Genomic DNA, 22,940 nt, shown 5'->3' on the forward strand with positions numbered 1-22,940 from the left:
TATATATATATATATATATATATATATATATATCGCGGTTACATATCACTTGCAGCATATATATATACTGCGGTTACATATCACTCTCTCTGCTCAGTCCAATTTCATGCTCGCAGAGGTCAGGGTATCAAATGATGCTGCCTATATATTTGGCAATGACAAGCATGGATTGGGGAATCAAATCCTACCCATATATTTGTGTCTTAATGAGTTCGGACTTGATAGCGGAACACTATGGATGAGTAAGGAGGCGTGGGGAAGCGCATAATAATGAAGACGTGCTGTTGCAATTTTCCTCAAGTAGAAAGTACGAATTTATAAAATTTTCACAGTATATATATAATATTTTTTTGACAATTTGAACTTTTGAATTGTAACTAGTTGCTATTGACGTCGGGTGTGGGAATTTATATAAAATTTGAACGAAACTATGGATGAGTTTACATAAATTGAATCTACAGACAACGTCATACGTGAATGTAATTCTGTCCCCGGTTCTGCAACCATAAATTGAATCTACAAACAACGTCATACATGAATGTAATTCTGTCCCCTTAATTAAAGATTAAGTTCAGCATTTAGTTAATTAGAAATTTAAAATGGTTTTTAATGCATTAAAGGTGTGCCACGTCCCCCCTCGTCCCCCCACGTCCCCCTTTTTGGAAACGCCCCCTCAGGGAAGGGAAACGTTTCCCTGGCACATCCCCTTGAGTTTCCTCCATTTTGGGAGCGTGGGGAAACGTCCCCTACTCGTCCCCAAGTCCCCGGAGCGCGAGGGAGCGAGGAAACTAGACCCCTAGGGGGGGGGGCGAGTCCCTGTGGAACACTGGAAATTTATTTTTAGGTCAAGTTCCCATTGAGAGCTTCTAGGGCTTGTCATTGAGTTTACAAGTCAAGAGAGTCATTGTCATGTATGAAAGACCTATTTGGGCATGTCACATATTGTAAAAGAAAGTTTATCTAGAGTCAAAAGACCCTCCAAGACCTCGTCAAAGTGCGAAGTACAAGTTGGTCTTCAAAGAAGCATGTCAGCCTATCTAGAAGGTCATGTCGGCCTATTAGGGCTCTCATAAAGGCCTATATATAGGAGCATTCGGCCTCATTCACAAGGACATCTATCAAGCATCAAGAAGCAAGAAAGAATTGTGAAAAAGGAAGAACAAGAAGCCCTATTGGATAGCGAAGAGAAGAAGAAAGAAGATCGAACTGTTTTTGGGGCTCCTACACTTCACATGTGCGAAGAAATTAGGGCTACAATTTGTTGCAAGGAAGCCGAGTTGCAGTACAATCTACATATCTATATCACTCAGAACAAAAATGACGAACTTATGTTCCGAAGACTACTAATGTTAGTGCAATTCAGTGTTGTGATAAGAAATCATCTTAAGTATCCAGTAACTGCAAGATTCCACAAAATATTGATTTAGGAAGGTTAGATCCTTTCTTAGTGCGACAATTTTGTTTATCACTCAGAGGATCCTATCATCTTGTATCAATGAAGATGACAACTACAAGAATTCGTAAAAGATGCAAACATATTACAAGAGTAAAAACAAATGATATGCCTTGTCAGCAATAAGATTTGAGAACAAAGCTTTCTAAAGAAAAAGTCAAGGTTATGAATATAATTTATATAAAAATAATATAAATATAAATATATAAAGAATAGTTAATTAAATAGTAATTAGTTAATGAAGAGGCATGTCCTTAAGGACATCACCATTCATGAAGGGGCACCTCCCTAGGTATATAAGCGGGCCCTCATTTGTAACATCTCATATCTCATACCTTATATACATTCTTATATAATATATTTGTCCTATCATGGATATTTATATATTTCAGATCTTTTGAATATTTTGTTGCATATATGAACTTTGTTCATAACAAATGCCATAGAGGCAGACCTATCATGAAAAAAATAATATCGGGGAGTATCCATGGCAGTCCTCACTAACGAAGTTCTAAGAGTCACTTTCAAAAGATAACACACACCCACATGGCTTTACAAGGCTATAAGGCACATCCTATGGGCTTATATGGCATGACCAAAAACTTCTGGAGTACCCTTCTAAAAGACAGGTAGCAGGCTTCACCTTAGCTATTTAGCATAAAGTTAGAGGCTTCAACTTGGCTATTAAACGCCTATATAGAAAACGTTTAGTTGTCAAATCTCCTAAACATATCATATTAACAATTAATCCCAAGTTGTCCCAACAAAATTCAAAATTGGAATGATGAATCTCTTTGGTGGCTTGGTTGTAAATATTATATTAATCACGACATCTTTGATGCACCTTCTAGTGCATCCTCAGTGGTTCATCCACAAACAACAACTTCTTTCCCTTGGTCGCTTGACACTCTTCACCAAAATAAGATAAGGTTAAGGTAAATTTATTAATGTCTAACAAATGCCCATTGAAGTAGGTCAATAGAACTGTTAGGTACAATCTAAGTCACATGGTTCGAATTCGAGTTCAAGTTCATCAATGATTAGGTTCGGTTTGTGTTTGAATTTTTTGATGATTTTGACCATTAGGTTCATCTATATACATTTTCTAAATGTATATGAACTTTAAGATTAATATAGCATAAAATAGTAAGAAATAAACATAAAAAGTTATCATGGACTTGGAAACTACAAGGATAGACTACAAGCTTCAATTTTCATGTGAGGTATAAGTTTTGAGCTATGGAATTGGTCAATGGCTATGTTGTTCGATGAGGCTCGCTAAACCTCAAAAACCTATTTTAGGTTCGTCAAATATTGAACCTCAAAGTTGAAGTTCGAAGAAAAACTTGTGACATAGGGTACAATGATGTCTTTCCAAAGCAAGAGCACTAAAATGGCTCCTAGATAAAAGCAAGAAATCAACAACTCAAAGAGAAAATCTAAATGGCAAGTGTAAATGTCAAATGTAGATGGAAAAGTACATGCAAAGGCATTAGGTTAGCTTAGGCAAACTAGGCATTTTTAGTTTCTTAGTTTTCTAATTTTTTAAGGTTTCTTGGTTTTAAAAAAATCTACAAGGGCATCCAGACTTCCCATTTTAGGGAGGTGGTATCTAGGCATCCCCCATTCGAGGAGGGGGCACCCACAAGTTCAACTTTTCACAAAATGTACCCCCATCCTAGAGAAATGTTTTTTCATGCATTATGAGTTTCACAAAAAACAGGACACAGTAAAAGTTTAAACATTTCACCAAGAGCCCTGCCATCCTAGGGCATGAGAAGTGTGAGGAGGACATCCCTGACCCTATGGAGCATGTCCCATCTAACACTCATAATAAATGTTTAGAAATACATAAACATGGTAAAAAATTGCCTTACAAGATCCCCCCTGTCCAAGAAACAAAGGCTTTATAGCTTTGAAGTATTACACCCCAATTTGATGAAATGTGCATTGACAAAGGGGCTTTAAAACATCTCTATTAAAAACATCTCACAGAGTCCTCTTATCATGGCTTGTTCAACCATTCAACGAACACAACAATGATTTTGAAAACACAACAGAGGACAAGCATTTGCATCATACAGGTGGACTTTTCATAAATACTGAAATGCAAGACAGGATTCAAGCAAGCATGTTCCTAAAGTCAGTTCCGTGGATTTAATGTCAATCCAGGAAAATTAAATATGCAAATAATTTGATGTTCCTTTGCCTAAACCATGCATTTCAAGTACGAACTTCTGCTGCTTGCTTTTAATAATTTTGTTCTGAAATATCTTCCAGAGAGCTAGCATTAAGTACATAGCAACAAAACTGAAATGTTCCAAATGACAAACATTTTTTTCTAATTTGAAAATTGCAAGAAGAATGAGCTAATAATACCTCATCACTTGGGTAGAGAAAAGTTGGTGGCTTCAAATTATGGTATTCTTTCAAACAATGTAAGGGCTTAAATCCTAAAAGCCGCAAAGGCACACTAGTGACCTTTTTTATTTCAGATAGCTCATCAAGAGTTAATTTAACCTTCTCACTGCAACCAAAGCAACATAATCATTAGTCCATGCTTATATCGTCACAGACTTGGACACTTTAAAACCAAAGTAACATAATCATTAGTCCATGCTTATATCGTCACAGACTTGGACATTTGTATTAAATGCACACTTATGTAACACACTTTTACCAAATGAAGTTATAGATAGAAATAGATATCACATTTAATAAAACATGAAAAAGAACATACTTAAAGAGAAAATGTAGATAAGTTTCCAAATCTAGGCAATCATAGTTCAAGGTGTTCTCATTTCCAGGCAATTGTGGTTAAAACTAGAATGTTCCCATAAAGCATGATTCGTCAATCAAGCATTTCCCACTAATAGATTGCAAGAAAGATCTTGACACAGTTAATTTTAATGAGGATTACAACAACCAATTGCATGCAATAAATTACCATAAACCTTCCGCATGTTTACATCTCTCTGATTTTTTTCACCATAACTTTTCTGTTGTATAGATTTTAGATATGTGGTAATGCTCGAAACTTTGCACCATTGCAAGCATGTTAGGGCTCTTCTAAAAAAAACAATAAAATTGCCAATAGCCAATGTATAAAATCTTCCTTTTGATGTACATGACCCAGAATAACACAAGATGTCCTTGGATGGTGAGCATGATCTTCAGAATGCTTGACTTGATAGGAACAATCCCCTAGCTAGCTGAGTAGGGATTTCCGATGCATTGCATATCATTGGGAGTATATCTATTAGATGTTGGAAGTGTGTTATCATTGATGTCAAAAGAAATTCTGCAGTGTCATTGATGACAAAGGAAATGTTGTGTTTATGTCAAAGAAAGATCTTGATGCAGGAACAAGAAGATTAGACCAGAAATACATACAAGCATGTAAACTCATTTAAATAATATAAGATTAACCATCCATGAATACAACTCTCTTTGCTTTATCGCACCAATCAATTTTTACAGCGCTAGGTCAACCAATACATTCACCCTTTTCTAAAATGAGTTTGGCAATGCTCAATACAATTCAGCCACCAAAATGAGTTTGGCAATGCTCAATACAATTCAGCCACCATTGATTAGAATCGAATCAATGGTGAAAAATTCCCTTCACTTTTCAACCATTCTATTGTCCTTTCCACAGTGATTTGTGATCGTTCTTTGTTCAATCTGACAATGAAAAATCGATCTGGCAGAATTCGTTCCAGTTTGACTTAGCTACAAAATCCTTTAATATCAAGCACTAAAGTTTTCATTCAACAATGGAATCAAATCAAACTATGATTTCACAATGGAATCGACCATTAAAATTGACCTTAACAGAAATTTAAAAAACCAGAGGTAACATACAGGTCTTGAAATTGTCTACGCATTTTCTCAAATTCAATCTGACAATTCTAATATAATTGGATAGATCTGTGCAAGGATCAGTAAAATTGGATTCAGCAAAAATCGATTTAATTAACAATTTAATTAACTATTTTTTTTACTAGATTCATTGAAATGTCAATGGCCAAAGGCCTTATTATTTTTTTTTAATTAGATATTATTTTTTTTAACTCTTTTCTTTTATAATCTTTTTTCCAAATCTTTTTCTTAACTCTTTTTTATTTTTTATAAAATGGCCAAGACCCTGACCGAAAATGGAGATACTCCAACTCGTGTAGCGAAATGCTTCGATTGTGACGACAACAATGTTGACGCAAAGTTGATGACCAGACCTGGATCAAACCTGACTCTGATACCAATGTGACGACCAAATGTCATATATGCAGCGGAAATCTTTAAAATACTTAAGAGACATAAATGTCCATTGTAAGACATGTAACTCTATATTGAATATTGTATATTGAATTGATGTAAGATGATTACAAATGAGAATGAGGGCCTGCTTATATACCCTACGCAGGTGCCTTTTCATGAATGGTCATGTCTTTAAGGCATGCCTCTTCATTGCTAACTAACTAACCAATAACCATTAGTTAATTAATTATTAATTATTATTATTATATTTATATTTATTATTTTTATATGAATTATATTCATAACAGCAAGAAAGACAATTTGTTTAGAATGTGTATGTATTATCATGGGTTGAATGTAATAACGATATAAAATCTCATTCCCCTTTCCTTGTATCAATAAACTGATCGATGAACTTCACAGTGCCAAATTCTTTACGAAATTGGACTTAGATCAGGATACAACCAAATAGGGCTCCAAAGGAATACCAAGCAAAAACAACATTTTCAACACATGAAGAAGATTGTGAACTCCTTGTAATGTCTTTTAGCTTAAAAAAAGCCCCAATTACCTTCTCGGTACCCATAGATAAAATCTTTCAACTTTACATGCATAAATCTGTCCTAGTAAGTTTTTACGACATTTTAGCCTTAGCCCAAACTGGGAAAAACAGTTACAGCATGTTCACCAAGTTAAACAAGTATTTAAACAAAACACTTTTAATAAAATGATCAAAAGGTGTTTTGGACAACATGAGATTGAGTATTAGAACAAGAAGTAAGAATGGGTGGGGAAAAAAGCTTTTGGAGATTGGGTTATCAAAACTGGCAAATGCAATTGCATTTGGAGTCTGATCTTAGTTGAAATGATATGTTCTAGCAGAGTTCTACTTGAAACTGGAACAACAAATTGTGTGTTCAAGGAACACACATCATATGAAAGTGCCCACCAAAAGGCCTCTTAAACTCAATTCGTTCTTTATCACTAACAATAAAGAATTTCAATTCCTTACATTCACCTTGCCTGAAGGACTTGCAATCAAATTTATCAAAGAGAATAATGGAGTTTGAATTAACCTTCAGTTTAAACTAAAACAGTTTCTTAAACGGGCATTATTTAGACACAAACACCTACTAAAGACTAAGAGGTCTTACTTCTTATACATTTGGAATCGTGGCAATGGCTCTGTGAGCAAGGCACCAGTGTCTGCACAAATATAAGAGCTTTCTGACTGCATATACAACCAAATGTATTAATCAAGAATCTATATATTCCAAATAAAATAAACTCTAGATCCATGGCTTTGCTTTTCCAGCATTACGACAGCAAAGTGATATCAATAAATTACAAGCATAAATTGATACTACTCCTGTAATCACCTTCAAGGGAATGTTGGTCACAGAATCAAGCCAAGTGACTGATCCTGAAGATGCAAAAGAAGGATTCACGGTTAAAAACAGCAGAAACATAGTTTCCATTTTGACATGTAATATTCTCTGTAGCTCAACCTCAACGATAATTTTCATCTACACAAAAGCAAAGTAAAATTTATTATACCTGGTATTGCAGGCCGAATTAAAGCATATGTATGCAACCCAATAGACATCCCATCTGCTACCACTAAAGTAATCTTTCGAACAGTACGTTTCTTGTACATCCTTTTCCTTAATTGGTTTTTAAGATCTTCAAACCTACAGAGGACAACCCTCTAATTCATTGTTAGGTGGTGCAGAGGCTAAATTTAAATCCCTGTTTATATTATCATGCCTCTCTGATAGAAGCAACTGCTTTCATTCAACACACATCACAGTTAAAATGAATACCAGAAAAATATCCATACAATTTAATATAACATTGCAATTCAATTTCCATGTAACAGTCCCACAAATTATCACAATATACGAACAATAGTTTTCTAATGAACCTCACTCATCAATGCATGCATATATCTTTAGCATGTTAAAAGTCATCACAGAGATCAAATTTCTATTCCGTCACAAACAAGGAACTACTAACCATGGCCTTTTATCTAAATAATATAATAATAATAATTTAATTTAAGGTCACAGCCTTGCCAGATGCCAAATTGGCATATCAGACCTCATTGTTTGAGGAATTATTAACTCCTAAATTTGCCCCTTGCAAATTTGGAGGGTTAAGGACCAGCACATTTCATTAGGTTGGAGGTTCAGAGATAAACATAGATACAGGTTGGGGGTTGGTTCCCAAGGAAACTAGTTGTAGAATTGATTCAGTGATGATTAAGACACATTTTTGCATAGAGGAGAGTTGCTATTTTTAGCAGGATCCCTACTTTGTAGGAGACAAAGTTCTAGGGATGCTATAGCAGTACCAATCACACATTCAGAGTTCTTATGAACTCAGGATTCCAATAAGGCTTCTCCAAGTGACATGCATGTCACTTACTATTTTTAGCAGGTTTTGTCCGAAGACTCACATGTCAGGGATAACAGTATGTTTAAAATTCTTGCGATATTCTACGTCCAATGAGCTACGTACAGGCAACATGCCAACACTTCCTATTTTTAGCAATACTTGCATGTCAATTCTGACAGTGGATTAGGATTCCTTACTAAAATACAAATCTGATATGTATAATTTCATGAGATTCCAAGGACTTTCTATTTTCAGCAGTGGTCACATGTCAGGTCTAATTACACATTCAAGTTCCCCTTTGCATTTTGAGTCCAATGATGATGCTTTCATCCACATCTGAGACATCTCTATTCTTAGCAGTCTTGGCATGGCAATGTTGACAGCACTGTTAGTTTATGGTAGCAGTGAACAGACGTTCTAATCTCTATGATGTCTAAGAGGCTAAGGAACACGAGATCTCCAAAACCCGGAAAAGGTTTCGTGAGATAAGTTTGGCAAACACATTAATTAAATTAATTAGCCAATAATTTAATTATTTCCTAAGTCTAACTTCGGGAAGTTGGTCAATAAAAGTTAATTAATTAAGGTAATTCGATTTCGCTTTAGAGACTCTATTGATGGAGTCAAAGTGATCTAAGCCATTGATCGAGATTAGATCTTGGCCATTAGTTGCCCAACAGAAGATTATAAGAGCAAGTCGACAACTTGGAGAAGTGGCATTGAATATCATTTGAGCAGTTCGACTACCCAATTGCAAGTATTCCACAAGGGCACAGTTGAAGCTAGGGACGCATCAAAGAGAGACAGAGCAGCAAAGATTCTGGAGGATGATTTCCTCAATATTTCCAATCTCTAGGAAACAAGAAGAGGGAGACCGAATTATCTGCAGAGGAAGTGATACAGAGCAGTGCGATTAGCTGGAGCCTGGAAACCCCATTGCGAATTCCCGGAAGAGAGTTGTTTCAGTTTCCAATTGCCAGATCAAGGTCCCAGAGGAAGAGCAAGTTGGTTCCAAAGACAAAGAGAGGTTGGACATCTCACCTAGAGGCAGTTCTAGCATTGTGCGATTTTATTCAGCCAGGCAATGCGCATTTCTGGGTTGTAGTGTAAGTGGCCAAGAGGAGGTGCGAGCAGGCTAGGAGAGACCATGTTAATTGTAGAGGGAGACAAGGGTGTCTTCCAGATATTTTGCCAATAGATTTCCGGAGGTCTTTCAGTTGGGAAATCAATTGTAATAATTCTCTCAAATTGTTGCATAATAATAAAACCTACATATGTTGCATTGGTTTTCCCTTCGGGGTTATTCCAGGGACATTTATCCAAAAATAACAGTGTTAATTTTGTGTGTGCATTTATTTCTTGGTCTCGTATTTTTCTATTTCCACAGCATTTTTTATGGTGAAGAACACAATTGTGAACTATTTGTTATTTGTCGTTAATATTAATTAACAAAAAACAGATAAATTGCTTTCAGTTAGGAGAATAATTTCCAATTAATTGCATTCAAGGAATTTTCTCAAGTCCCCATTAGATTTTATGACTAATAAGTATAATATTGGGGACATGCAGACATGTTTCTATTTCTGGAAGTGTTTATTTTTAGGCATGCTATAAGTATAAATGGCAAGGCCCCTTTTCCAATTTTTAGGGGGGAGTCCTATTTTTTGGGCATGCAAATTTCTAGCATCATGAGGTGGTAGTGTGAGGGGTTGACACATGGCAATAATTGAGAATGCATAATGACCAACAAATTGGATGAGCCAATGGTGACATGGCAATTGAGCAAATTTATTTTTTTCTCTCCTTGATTCTCTCCTATTTATGCTCTTCCTCTTTCCTTATTTTCCCTCCCACCTGCCATCCTAAATTCTCTCATATTTTCCTTTTGTTCCCTCCTAAAATTTCCTCCCTATTTTTCCTCCACAAAAGAGAAACAAATTTGACCCCCTAACTCAAATTTCTAAAAAGGGAGAGTCGGAAATTAAGGCAAGTCAGATTTCTAAAAAAGGAAAATGAGGAGAAAATTAAGGCAACTTGACTACTCTAGGAAAATTACGGCCAAGTAAAATGGATAAAAAAGGAAAGTGAGGAGAAAATTATGGCAACTCGAATTTCTTGAGAGAAATTATGTATAATCGACTTGATATAAAAGGAAAGTTAGGAGAAATTTAAGCTAACCCAAATGTGAAAATTCCTACACTTTGAAGGAACCCCTACTGAAGAAAATTTGAATCTACTTCACCTACTTGATATTTAATTCATCAAGTTATTCTTCTGAATACTGAAGCAAATTACTTATGTAGTCTACACTAATTAATTATTTGATCTCATGAAACAGAAAACAGAGCAAAGAACAAGATACATAGGACACACTTATTTTTGGACACAATAGTCCCCGGAAAAACCCAATGCGGGAAAACTAGTGCAGCAACTCTGAGGTTTTTATTATTATGCAAGAGAAATATCTGAATACAAATCTAGGATGCTCATCTAGCAATCATTTAAAGAGCACAAGGAAATCCACAGACTGTAATGGTGAGGTGGACGCACGATGTGGTATGGTAGATGCAGTGGTGTGGAACACGACAGGGGAAAAGTCTAGAGTAGTGAAGGCGGCGGAGGTGTGGAGGAACAAAGGGGCTAAGGACTAGTAGATGGGAGGTCCGACAAGCCTGGCGCCCAACAGGATGACGTGAGGGTGTCACCAGACGTTGTTGGCTCTGATACCACTGTTAGAAATTAAATTTCTAATTGCTGATTGATTTCTGAAAATACACAGAGATTTATGTGTGTATTATATATAATTAGATGATAATATTCGAATGTTGATTACAAGGCTGAGGCGGTGCTCCTTTAATAGGAGTTGACTAGCCACGCCTAATCTAAGAGACATGTCCTTTGGGACTAATGTCTCTTCATTTAACTTAATTAATTGTTAATTAATTAATTACAATTAACCATTTAATTATTTAGATAATATTTTAATAATTTATTATGAATTTAAATTCATAACATGATTAGGCCGACATGTCTTTTCTAGAATCATCCTTTAGGCCAACTTCAAGGAGTGATTGTGACAAGGTCTTGGAGGGTTGATGACATAAATAAATTTTCTTTTACAATGTATAACATACCCAGATGGGTCTTCAATGCTTTACATTGACTCCACTAGACTTTATGACTTGATGACCAACCTAAAGACTCACAATGGGAGTCTTAACTATAAAATAAAATTCCTTGATCGTGAAACCCATGAATCAAGCATTATAAAAATAACTTTATTTTCTTCAATACATCAATTACATAAATCATAATTACACGTCACTATGAAGACCGAAACTAGTTACACTTTTCAACGGAGAAAGCCTTGGGCTTATGAACTGATTGCTTTTGCTTGAAAGAAGGAAACCCTAGGTCCTAAAAGATTTGACATCTTGATGATAAGGTTGATTTGCATGTTGGATGCAAGACGGCTAAGAATTAAGAGTGAGTTGACACGTTCTCAAAAGATAGGTATCTTGTATTTCCTTTGTCGTTACTAATGACTCCTTGATGACGATGTGGACTCCTTGTTAATGATATGGACTCCTTGATGATGTGGATTTCTTGATGATGATATGATAATTTGGAAATTGGATTCCTTGATAATGTGGACTTCTTTATCATAATGATGAGATTAACTCCTTGATAAGTAGAACGAGGTTGACTAGACCCAAGAAGATTGTGATCAAGAGAGAGCTAACACATTCTCAAGAGATAAGTACGTTCTTGATTGTTTCTATTGTTGTTTCAGTATCAGTCTCGTCTTTATATATCTTGCTTGCTTGTATTTGTTCTTCCATGGCCTCCTAGCGAGGATTGCAGGTACATAATGAAGACTACCAAGGTGTGGCAATTGTTGGAAATCAATGGAAGAACAATGTGACAAGAAGGCTCATGATTGGATGGGCTTTGGACTCAGAGGGAGCATACAGGATCAGCCTGAATTGAAGCATGTTTTGATCTATGACAAAAAGATGTCAATTATGACTTCCAAGATGAAGTTGGCTAGATGTTTTGAATAATGATGTTGATCCAAATCCACTAAAGATGAGCCCATGATTCTTCTGCTATGTATTGAAGATATGTTTTTGACAAGGACTGAGGTCCTCTTTGTCCAGTGTAAGAGGGAGTTGATTAAAGAATTGTAAAATTGTTGAGGATGTGGCATGATGGACTGTGAGTCCATGGACGCTTGCTTCATTTGAAGAAGTTGCAAGACTCTGTTGTTGACATGGTTGATTGATTGGCTCATTGAAGCACCTGATGCATGAAATTGGTGACTTTATTCGAAACTGGATGTATTAAAGAAAGAAAGAGCAATTATGGGTGTTCTGCTGATCTAAATTAGGGTTGCGAGGGAGCGCCCCCCAATGTTGCAGGAAGCGCCCCCCCCGCCCCCCGGATCCTAGGCCCGAAGCGCGCCCCGTACGGAAGCGCCCAGGAAGCGCCCCCGGAAGCGCGCTTCCGAAAATGGCGAAGCGCGCTTCGGCCTTTTTAATGCGCTTCCTGGAAATTAGGAAGCGCCGGCCCCGAAGCGCGCTTCGGATGGCGCTTCGGGCCAGGAAGCGTGCGCTTCACGCAGCGCTTCGGAGCGCTTCCTCCAAAACCGCGCGCCCAAGGGAAAAAAACCTCATTTTTTTAATTTTTTTTTAAAGTTAACTTAAGTTAGCATTGAGGGGGTGGGTTAGGGTGAGGTTAGAGTGAGGTTAATGTGAGGAATGAAAAGAATAAAGCCCCCATTCATTCCTCATTTTCTCACTTTGAGTTTATGAGAGTTGGAGAAGAGAAGAGAGGAGAGGAGAAGAGAAGAGAGGAAAAGAGAGGAGAAGAGAGGAGAGCTTGGAGGAGTGAAGAAGGAAGAGCAAGGAGAAGGAGGAGGAGCTTGGAGCAAGAGCTTGGAGGACTTCATCTACAAGAGCTAAAGAGGTAAGTTCAAACCCCAAACTCCCTTATTTTTTGTGACAATTTTTTTGTATTTTTCTCCTCCCTCTCCTACTCTTTCCCATTGTTTCTACTTGCTCATTTATTTACAGGTTGTCCACCACCTATATCCATATTCCAAGATGGTGTTCTTTTGGCTTCTATGTATCATTCCACTCTTGGTTTTAATGATGGCAAGGGTGAGGAATAGAAGGGAAGAAACAGAAGAGGACATTGGTGATGGTCCTAATAGTAGTGACCCAATGTATGATGAGGAGGAAGGGTTTGAAGAGGAAGGGGATGAACTTGAAGGGGACACTGAAACACAAGATGGGAAAGCTACATCAACACCCTTGTGGAACTATGTGACCAAACTTGATGGGGGAAAGGGTGGTGGATCTTACAAATTTGTGTGCCCTCATGGTTGTCATGGAGGAAAACCATATTGTGGTTCATATACCCGTCTGAGGAGGCATCTTTGTGGGGTGCTGGACAGTGATGAAAAAAAGGGTTTTGTGGGGGTACAAATTTGCCCAAACATTTCAACTGAAGAAAGAAGAAAATACATCCAAATAGAGATCGCTGCACAACAAAAAAACAAGAAACAAAAAACTCATTCTGAATCAAGTGCAACCTCTAAATTTGGTAGTTGCTCATCTCCTCATGGTACTTCTGCAAGCTCTGGAGGTAGAAGAACAATAGGGGATTTCCTTAATGTTGCTGGGAGGGATGATGTGGATGGAAAGATAGTCCGTTTTCTTTGTGCTTGCGGTGTACCATTCAATGTGCTTCGCTCTCCCTATTGGCATGAAATGGTAAAGGCCATCAATGAAGCCCCAAAAGGATACAAGGCCCCCAACTATGAGAAAGCTAGAACAGTGTTATTAGAAAGAGAAAAAGCTAAGGTTCAAAGAGCTTTGACACGTTTTACAAATGAGTGGGTAGATTCTGGGGTATCCATTGTATCAGATGGGTGGACAAATATTAGAAACCAACATTTGATAAATGTTCTTGGTGTTTCTTCTAGTGGTGCAGTATTTATTGCATGTCATGACTCCTCCTCCATCACTGCATCTGCACAAAACATTGCAGATCTCCTATTGAAATCAATCAAAGATGTTGGTCCGAATAATGTGGTTCAAGTGATCACAGATAATGCGGCAAATTGTAAGGCAGCAGGAAAAATTATTGAGCGTACTCATCCACACATCTTTTGGTCTGGGTGCCTGGTTCACACATTGAACCTTTTGATGCATGATATTGTGAAACACAAAGATTGTGGGTGGATTGCTGAGGTTTACAGGAAAGGGAAGCAGCTCATTAAATTCATCACATGGCATACAAGGGTAAACTACTTCTATGGCACTTACTCCAAGTTGCAATTGCTTAAAATTGCAAAGACAAGATTTGCTAGTTATTACCTCACCTTTAGGCGGCTAGTGAGGGTGAGACAAGCTTTAACTAATATGGTGTGTGCTGAAACATGGGATGAAATTAACACTGACACAGATGGTGCTAATGCAGTCAAGGACACTGTTCTTGACAGTTATTTTTGGTCACAGGTTAAATATGTTTTGCAATTCACCAAACCAATTTATTACATGATCAAGTTTGCAGATTCAGATCGACCAGTAATTGGGGAGGTGTATGAGCAAATGGATAGCATGTTGGGGCAGATTAAAGACATTGTTGAGCCTAGAGATACCACCTTGTACAATTATATTCGTGTAGAGGTGCAAAACCGATGGGAAATGCTAAATATTCCATTGCATGCATTAGCATATGTTTTGACACCTAAATACTATCATCCATCATGGCTTTCAACACCAGCACCTGGGGGGGAAGCAGGAGAAAACCACACCAAGATAAAGAGGTTCACGAAAAATATATGGCTACATTGAGTAAATTAATCCCTGATGAGGAGGACGCTGCATTGGTACGGAGACATGTGAGCAACTATACGCTCAACACTAGTCCATTTGGGAGCATGCATGCAATTAAAGATCGAGAGACTTTTTCTGCTCTTGAGTGGTGGAACATGCATGGAGGGGGTACTCCACTTCTACAGAGTTTGGCATTGCGGGTGCTATCACAGGTGGTAAACACTTCTTCTGCAGAGAGGTGTTGGAGCTCTTATTCTTTCATCCACAGTGTTAAAAGGAACAGGTTGAGTTTAGACCGGGCAGAGAGCTTGGTTTATGTTCATTACAACTTGCGATTGTTGTCCCATTACTGTGAAGATGCAAAGTCTAATAAAGACTTGTTGATTTGGGACAAGAATCCAGAGGAGCCCAATTTGGAGGATGGAGTGTTGCGACTAGAGCAATTAGAGGATGCTCTTATCCAGGTATGTCCATTGTGGTATGAATTTTCCAATTTTCCCTTATAAAGCATTTCTCTAATTCATGTTTTTAATTTTTTTGTTAACTAGTGTTTTTTTCTTTGCATGAATTTTTTGAGCGATTCTAGGATGATGATGACCGTGTTGATATGCCACCACCCCCACCCCCATCTGGTCCCTTGGTTCCTAGGTTCCATGGTTCAACACCAACAGCAGGGGGTTCTTCTTCATCAGTTTCAGTGCCACGACTTACACAGGCACCATCTTCTTCATTGCCACCACGTGGAGGCCCGCCACCACGTTCTATTCGTGGTGGAAGGAGGAGAGATTAGTAGATATATTCACAATCTACTACTTTTTGTCATAGATTACTCATTAGACTTGTAGACTTGTGAATTTGAATTTTGAACCTTTTTGGCTTGGCGGTGACCAAGTGACATATTTTGTAAACATTATTATTTGAATTTTGGACATGACAAATGTTGACAGTTGCTCACTTGCTAGATAAATCATAATATGCTCTATGTTTTATGTTTTATAATATGCTTAAATGTTTTATGTTTTATAATATGCTTAAAAATTTGATGTATGTTTGTAATAGCTAGAATATAGATGATTGTTGTACATACTAGTAACTACAATGGAATCATGGATGCCATATCTATCTTGATTTATGCAAAAATATGCATGTTTTCATGTCTTCTACAATTAATTTGGTATTTGGGATGTTTGTTTTGAGTATAAATGCAAAAAAATATAAAAAATATATATATATATATAGCAGACACTTCCGCGGACGCTTCGCTTCCTAGATTTTTGGAAAATGACGCTTCCGCGCTCCCGCTTCCGCTTCCGCTTCGCTCCCGCTTCGTGCAACATTGGCGCCCCCCACACCCCCACTCCCAATTTGTGCTCCGGGTGGGAGCGACTCAGGAGCGCGCTCCCGATAAAAAAAAAAGCTCCCTAGTTTTTCAGGAGTGTTTAGTCTTTTTTGCAATTTTTTTTGCACTAATATTCCAAATTAAATGTTTTCAAAGAAACAAATAAATTTTGAGTGGGGCAACCTAATGATCAAGCCTATACCCCTAGTATTGATATGTGAGTCATGGTAATGTTAAATTCTTAAAGTAAATGTGACATTCTCCTTAATCTTCATTTCCATCCCTTTACTTAAATTTTTAACATTACCATGAAATGACTCAGGATGTTTGAGAGTGGTTCCAACCTCATTGGATTTCATATGGAGAAAGTAGAATTTTAGATTTCATTCAAAATCCAGCAGACTTATCAGTTTTTCAAGATTTCAGGATTGGGGGTATTGCAATGTTTCCATTGGATTTTGTCATGTATTAGGGTATGGAACTCATATTAAGACACCAATCTCTCTATGTACTTTGATGTTAGTGACATCGGTTGTCAAAATCCTCTATCATGACCCTCCTAAAAATGTACACATCACTCAAACAAAATCTTGACTTTACATGCTATGCTTTTTCTATCTTATGTTAATGCTTAGAGGGTGATATTAATGAAAAAGATCCCTATACAGATCCAGAGGTAATGACAAAGATACCTCTGGATGTTAATGCTTAGAGGGTGATATTAATGACAAAGATCCTAATTTTCCAACAAGACTAAAAAATTAGACATTTCTCGTGGCGGCAAGAGGCCCAAGCATTAGCAATAGATAATAGATTTACTTGTATTTTCTAGTTTCTAGTAGTTTTTATAACTATTGACTCTTTCATATTTATTATGATATTTTTTGTAAACAATATATGACAATTTAAGTTTGAAGTTCACAATTATAACTCATTAGTAATGAATTATGAATATGATGCTTCGTGAAAGTTGAAAGTTGTTTCATTTCATTTCATTTTATAACATTTCATTTCATATTAGATATTATTTGTTGTAATGGTTACACTTAGCTCACAAGTACAACTTTGGTGATCAATGAGAAAAAATGTTATATATTGCATTTTGAAAGCTTGAAACTTCAAGATTGATGAATCATGAGACTCAATATGTTGTATGTTACTAACTTGTGGACGTGGTTGATGAAGATTATAACTTCTAGATGATTGTTTTTATATGGTTCAATCTATGTTTTTATATTGAATTCATCATTCTACATGCTTTTGTTGACATATATGCATCAAAATATAAAAAATATCAAAAATATCAAAATATATATATATATTATAGAAAATGCTCCCGGAATCGCTCCCAAACCGGGAGCTTCTAAAAATGGCGTTCCTGCTCTTGCTCCCAACTAACCTTGATCTAAATAACATGGATGTTTCTATTGTATTTAGGGCAATTGAAGATGAAAATGTAAAAGTAATTTGTCTTCGAATGTTGTTTGTTGATCCATTTAATCTTCTACTACATTTGACCATGGTCACTCATGTTTGCTTTTGTAAGAAGCCCTAGCTAAAGCTAAATAAATAGTTGTATGTTGTTGTCTACTGGAACGTTTGATCAAAATGTTGAAATCCACAATGGCTACTTTTCTGTTGTTGAGCAAGTTGTTGGTATTTGCTTCTATGAGAAACCACCACTAAAGTTGAAAATACAATTGACTGTTCAGCCTATTGTTGTCTATAAGATGTTTGATCAAGTGCTAAAATCCACCATTGCTACTTTTCTGCTATTGAACAAATTGTTGATGTTTGTTTCTATGAGAAGCCTGCAATGACTAAGAATTCCCCTTAGAGAGGGAGCATTGATAACATAGCATCATGAATCTTCCTTAGGTTGTGTAATGAGAGACCTATGGATTGGTTCAAAAGGTTGGCACTCCCTTAGGGTGTGAGTCGAGAGACCGATGAGTCTGGTTAGGGAGCTTGGTTCTAAGGCACTGAGTTTTTGATCTCTCCCTTAGGTCGTGTGCCGAGAGACCTATGGATTGGACGAGGAGATTGATCTCCAGTTCTCTCCCTTAGGCTGTGGGCCGAGAGACCTTGTGTGTGGTTAAGGATTGAAATAGGGATTCCTCCTTTAGGTTGTGGGTCGAGAGACCTTGTTTGTGGTCAGGGAGATGTACCATGTGTATATGATTGATTTGGCCTCATTGATTGATCCCACTTGTTGTGGTGTATGTTATGTATCTTTCCTTATGATGACATTGATGATCTCTCCCTTAGGTTGTGTGCCGAGAGACCTATGGATTGGTCAGGAAGATTGATCTTGAGAGAGAGTGAGAGAAAAGTACTTCTCTAGCTAAAAGGGAATGTTGGCAATATAGTAGCCATGGTTGGTATTTTCATTATGTGAAGAAATGAAAAAAAAAAAAAATCCACCAAAAATTTCAAGTTGGCCTCCTATTGTTTAAGTCGTTTGGGCCCCTTGGAGGAACCCATTCGACCCCACTTGACGACTATAAATACAAGAGCCTTCCTCCACATTTGGCACATCATTTTCTCTTGTCTTCTCTTTGTTCCAACGAAGGGAAAAGAAGCAAGGAGGGCCAAAATTTCAAAAGGAAGGAAGAGAGGCTTGGAAGATTTTTGGTTTCTCTTTTGGCTATCGTTTTGATGTTGTTTCTAATGTATCGATGAACTATGAACTCTCTCTCTCATAAGGTAGGATTTATGGGTTTTTCCCTAGCCTCAAGCCTCATTTTTGTGTCTCTTGTCTCATGGTTTCATGGTTATTTTCAACTGCTCTTTCATGTTTAATGATTGATATTCTCTTATGTATAATTGCTTAATGATATTGGAAATGTAATTGACGTTAATTGATCATTACAAGTGTTGAAAAGTGTAACTAGGTTTGGTCTTCATAATTATCATTGTACTTGTATCATTATGTATTTCATGAAAAGGCAAAAGAAGAAAAAGAAATTATTATTGTTATGATTATAATTTCATTAGTCAAGCATGTTCTTCATGCTTCTAGGGTTTATTGAGTCAAAAAAAAAAATTGTTGTGAATAAAATTATTGTACTTGAGACAAGTCCCATTTGGACTTCTGAAAGAAAAAAGAAAAAGAATTTTATTTGAGTCAAAATAGTCAATTTTGACTCCATGAGACCAAGTTGGCCCTGCCTAGACAAGTTGGCTCTAGAAGGGACCTATTCGACTTCTTGGATGTGTATAAATACAGTGCAACTTGACCTCATTTGGGATATCATCAACTTTGATTTGCGTGCCGAGAAGGGAGAGAAATCAGCAAAAATGTAAAGGAGAGAGAGCAAAGGTAAAAGGAGAGAGAAATAGGTCACACGTGTGAAGTTTCTGCCCTAATTTCTATCACATGTGAGAAGGTTCAAATCTGTTGCAAGGGTTAAAAACTTTCAGAAGTCTTGCAGGTCCAAAAATCAGAGTTTGACCAAGATTTTAAGAGCTTTGACCATTGTTGACTTGGTTAAAGAGGGTTTGAAGGAGGGCTAACATGGATCTTGTGGGAAGTCTTGCTCTTGGTTTTTGGGTCTTGGATTCCTCACTTTGATCTAATTCTATAAAAAGAGAAGTTAGTTGGGTTTCCCCCTTGTGGGCTTTTTCCCTGGCTTAAGTTATGGTATGTTCTATGCTTAGAGCAGTTTACTTCTTTTTATTATTATTATCCACATATTAGCAATCACCTGTACAATAAGTAAAGTGCAGATAGAACATTAAACGATCGATAGAAAACAAGCCAAGACAAGAGACACAAGATGTGGTGGCTAGCCAGGGACAAACCCCAATATGGGAAAACCCTTTGATCAAATCTTCCTTTATCTTCAATAATTCAGCAGAGAGAAATAGTACATAAATCTGATTTACATCAGCAGCAGCAAACCCTAAATCATCCAAACTAGGGCAAACAATATCTTGCAAACCAACCGTCGGATCGGCTTGATTCCTTCACCAAAAAATGCGGCCTTCAGAGGGGATCTAGATTCACCTACAGCACAGTTCTGAGAGCCAAACTGATGGTCAACGCTGGTCAAACTTTGGTTCTGCATTTGTAGCCCTAAATTTTGCACCTTCCTTCCACACGTGTGAGAAGAGTCTCCTTCTACGCAATAGGAGAAGAGCCTCTTTTCTACATAGGAGAGAGAGAGAGAGATGTGATGAGTTGAGTGAGTCCAAATGAGGAAAAGACCTCATGTATTTATACACAACTGTTAATGATTGAATAGATGTGACTGTTGGGCTTCTGAGCCTACATGAGTTGTAGGTCGGCTTGATAATTATTCCATAATCAAAATAAATTCATATCTTCATAAATACTTATCAGAATCGAATGATCTTTAGATCGATCCTACACCTCTCGACGAGAGGAATCTAATGAAAATATTATCAGCGAGAAGAGTCTCCTTCTACGCAATAGGAGAAGAGCCTCTTTTCTACATAGGAGAGAGAGAGAGAGATGTGATGAGTTGAGTGAGTCCAAATGAGGAAAAGACCTCCTGTATTTATACACAACTGTTAATGATTGAATAGATGTGACTGTTGGGCTTCTGAGCCTACATGAGTTGTAGGTCGGCTTGATAATTATTCCATAATCAAAATAAATTCATATCTTCATAAATACTTATCAGAATCGAATGATCTTTAGATCGATCCTACACCTCTCGACGAGAGGAATCTAATGAAAATATTATCAGCCATGAATAAGATGACCCACATGGAGTTTGGCCCTAGTTGCTAATTTTAACACTCTCTCTCAACTAGGGAGAACTCCATCTGCAATCTGTCTGTCGGTTGCTACTATTGATCCATCAAATGCACTGCCCTGTACAGCTTGACCCTTGCTCTGCTCTATCCTGCCTGCTCTGCTCTGTTTTGTTCTGCCCTAATCTGCTCTGTTATGCTCTGCTCTGTTTTGCTCTGCTCTGCTTTGTCTGAATTATGAAGAGGAAGAAATGATCGAGGATGTATCATACTGACTCAAAGTCAGTCTCAGAGTGTGTACCACTGGTCCCAGACCAATCTCAACCGACCCGAAGTCAGCATCATAGTGGGTATAACTCCTACCACTGGTCCCAGACCAGTATCATCCTCCACTGACTCAAAGTCAGTCTCAGAGTGTGTACCACTAGTCCCAGACTAGTCTCAACCGACCCAAAGTTAGCGTCATAGTGGGTACAACTCCTACCACTGGTCCCAGACCAGTCTCAACCGACCCGAAGTCAGCGTCATTGTGGGTGCAACTCCTACCACTGGTCCCAGACCAGTATCACTGATCCCAAATCAATGAAGGTCATCCTAGCATAGGGAGTACGATAGATACAGCAATGCGTCCATCGGTACTACTATGGTCCCTATCCTCATTTCCCTTCTCATTGATTAGATGAGAGGTACTCCCCATGAGTCCCAGACTGCATGGGTAGGATGCCTTGACAGGAGACTTAATCAATCCTGTCCTCACAGGAGAACTAATCATCCTGCTACATAAACGCCATGGAGAACACATCATCCAGGCCTCACAAGAGAACTAATCATCCTGCTACATAGTCATCATGGAGAACACATCATCTAGACCTCATAGGAGAACCAATCATCCGACTACATAGTCGTCATGGAGAACACATCATCCAGACCTCACAGGAGAACCAATCATCCTGTTACATAGTCGTCATGGAGAACACATCATCCAGACCTCACAGGAGAACCAATCATCATGCTACATAGTCGCCACGAGGTGTACATGTATACCACCAGGGGATGGTGAATCACTCTGTGGTCATATGTCGTTCCAAGAAGTACCCCGCACCCCCTCGGAGCTCCCAAAGCTCAATGCATCATACAGGACCCTCATTAGAGGGTCTTTCAACAACACCAAGTTGTTCTTGGAAAGTCAGGAATTTGACTTTCCCTAGGGGCTTTGTCAGAATGTCGGCGACCTGTTCATCTGTACCGATATGTTGGAGCCTTGTTGCTCCTCGCTACACCATATCTCGAATATAGTGGTACCTAATATCGATATGCTTGGAGCGATCATGAAATACGGGATTCTCTAACAAATGAACCCCACTCTGGTTGTCACATAGGATCATGGTGGTATCCAATGAAATCCAAACAGCTCACTAAAGAGCTTACGTAACCAGATTGCCTCACAGGAGGCCATGCTAGCAGCAATGTATTCTGCCTTGGCGGTGCTCAGAGCCACTGACTTCTGCTTCCTACTTATCGAGGATATCGAGGTAGATTCCAAAGAGAACCAGCACTGGGAAGTGCTCTCCACACTTCCTGCTCACTCAGCATTCGAATAATCATGCAGATTCATATTTCTAGCAATGTATCTGAATCAGTGTTGCAGGAATCGCCCCCCCCCCGGAGGATCCAAACCCGGAACCGCGGTTCGGAGCGAACCGTCCCGGAATCCATTTGGGAATCGCGATTCTGAGGAGGAGGGGGCGCGGTTCCGTCTTTTATACGCGGTTCCTGCCATATAGGTTGCGGCCACCCCGGAACCGCGGATCCGAGGGCGGTTCGGGCACGGGGTGGCGCCAAGCTTCCGGCCCGGAACCGCACGCCACCCGCACGGTTCCCAGGCGATTCCGGAAGCAACCCGCGGCATCATTTTTTTAACTTGATT

The 22,940-nt window shown here is 38.1% G+C and overlaps 1 protein-coding gene across 1 annotated transcript in view; it reads right to left on the reverse strand.

Moving 5' to 3' along the window:
• Nucleotides 1–22,940, reverse strand: part of KU70 (ATP-dependent DNA helicase 2 subunit Ku70-like protein) — a 301,835-nt gene that overhangs the window by 177,825 nt on the left and 101,070 nt on the right. The window contains exons 8-11 of the mRNA XM_089373743.1: nt 7,268–7,401; nt 7,090–7,133; nt 6,865–6,941; nt 3,833–3,980 (exon numbers count right to left, since the gene is read on the reverse strand). Coding sequence (XP_089229869.1) covers nt 3,833–3,980; nt 6,865–6,941; nt 7,090–7,133; nt 7,268–7,401 — 403 coding nt within the window. The remainder of the gene's footprint in view (nt 1–3,832; nt 3,981–6,864; nt 6,942–7,089; nt 7,134–7,267; nt 7,402–22,940) is intronic.

This window comes from Pinus tabuliformis, chromosome 8 (genome assembly GCF_031772625.1).
Source record: "Pinus tabuliformis cultivar Carrire ecotype Pingquan chromosome 8, CPIR1, whole genome shotgun sequence".
Taxonomy (NCBI): Eukaryota; Viridiplantae; Streptophyta; class Pinopsida; order Pinales; family Pinaceae; genus Pinus; species Pinus tabuliformis.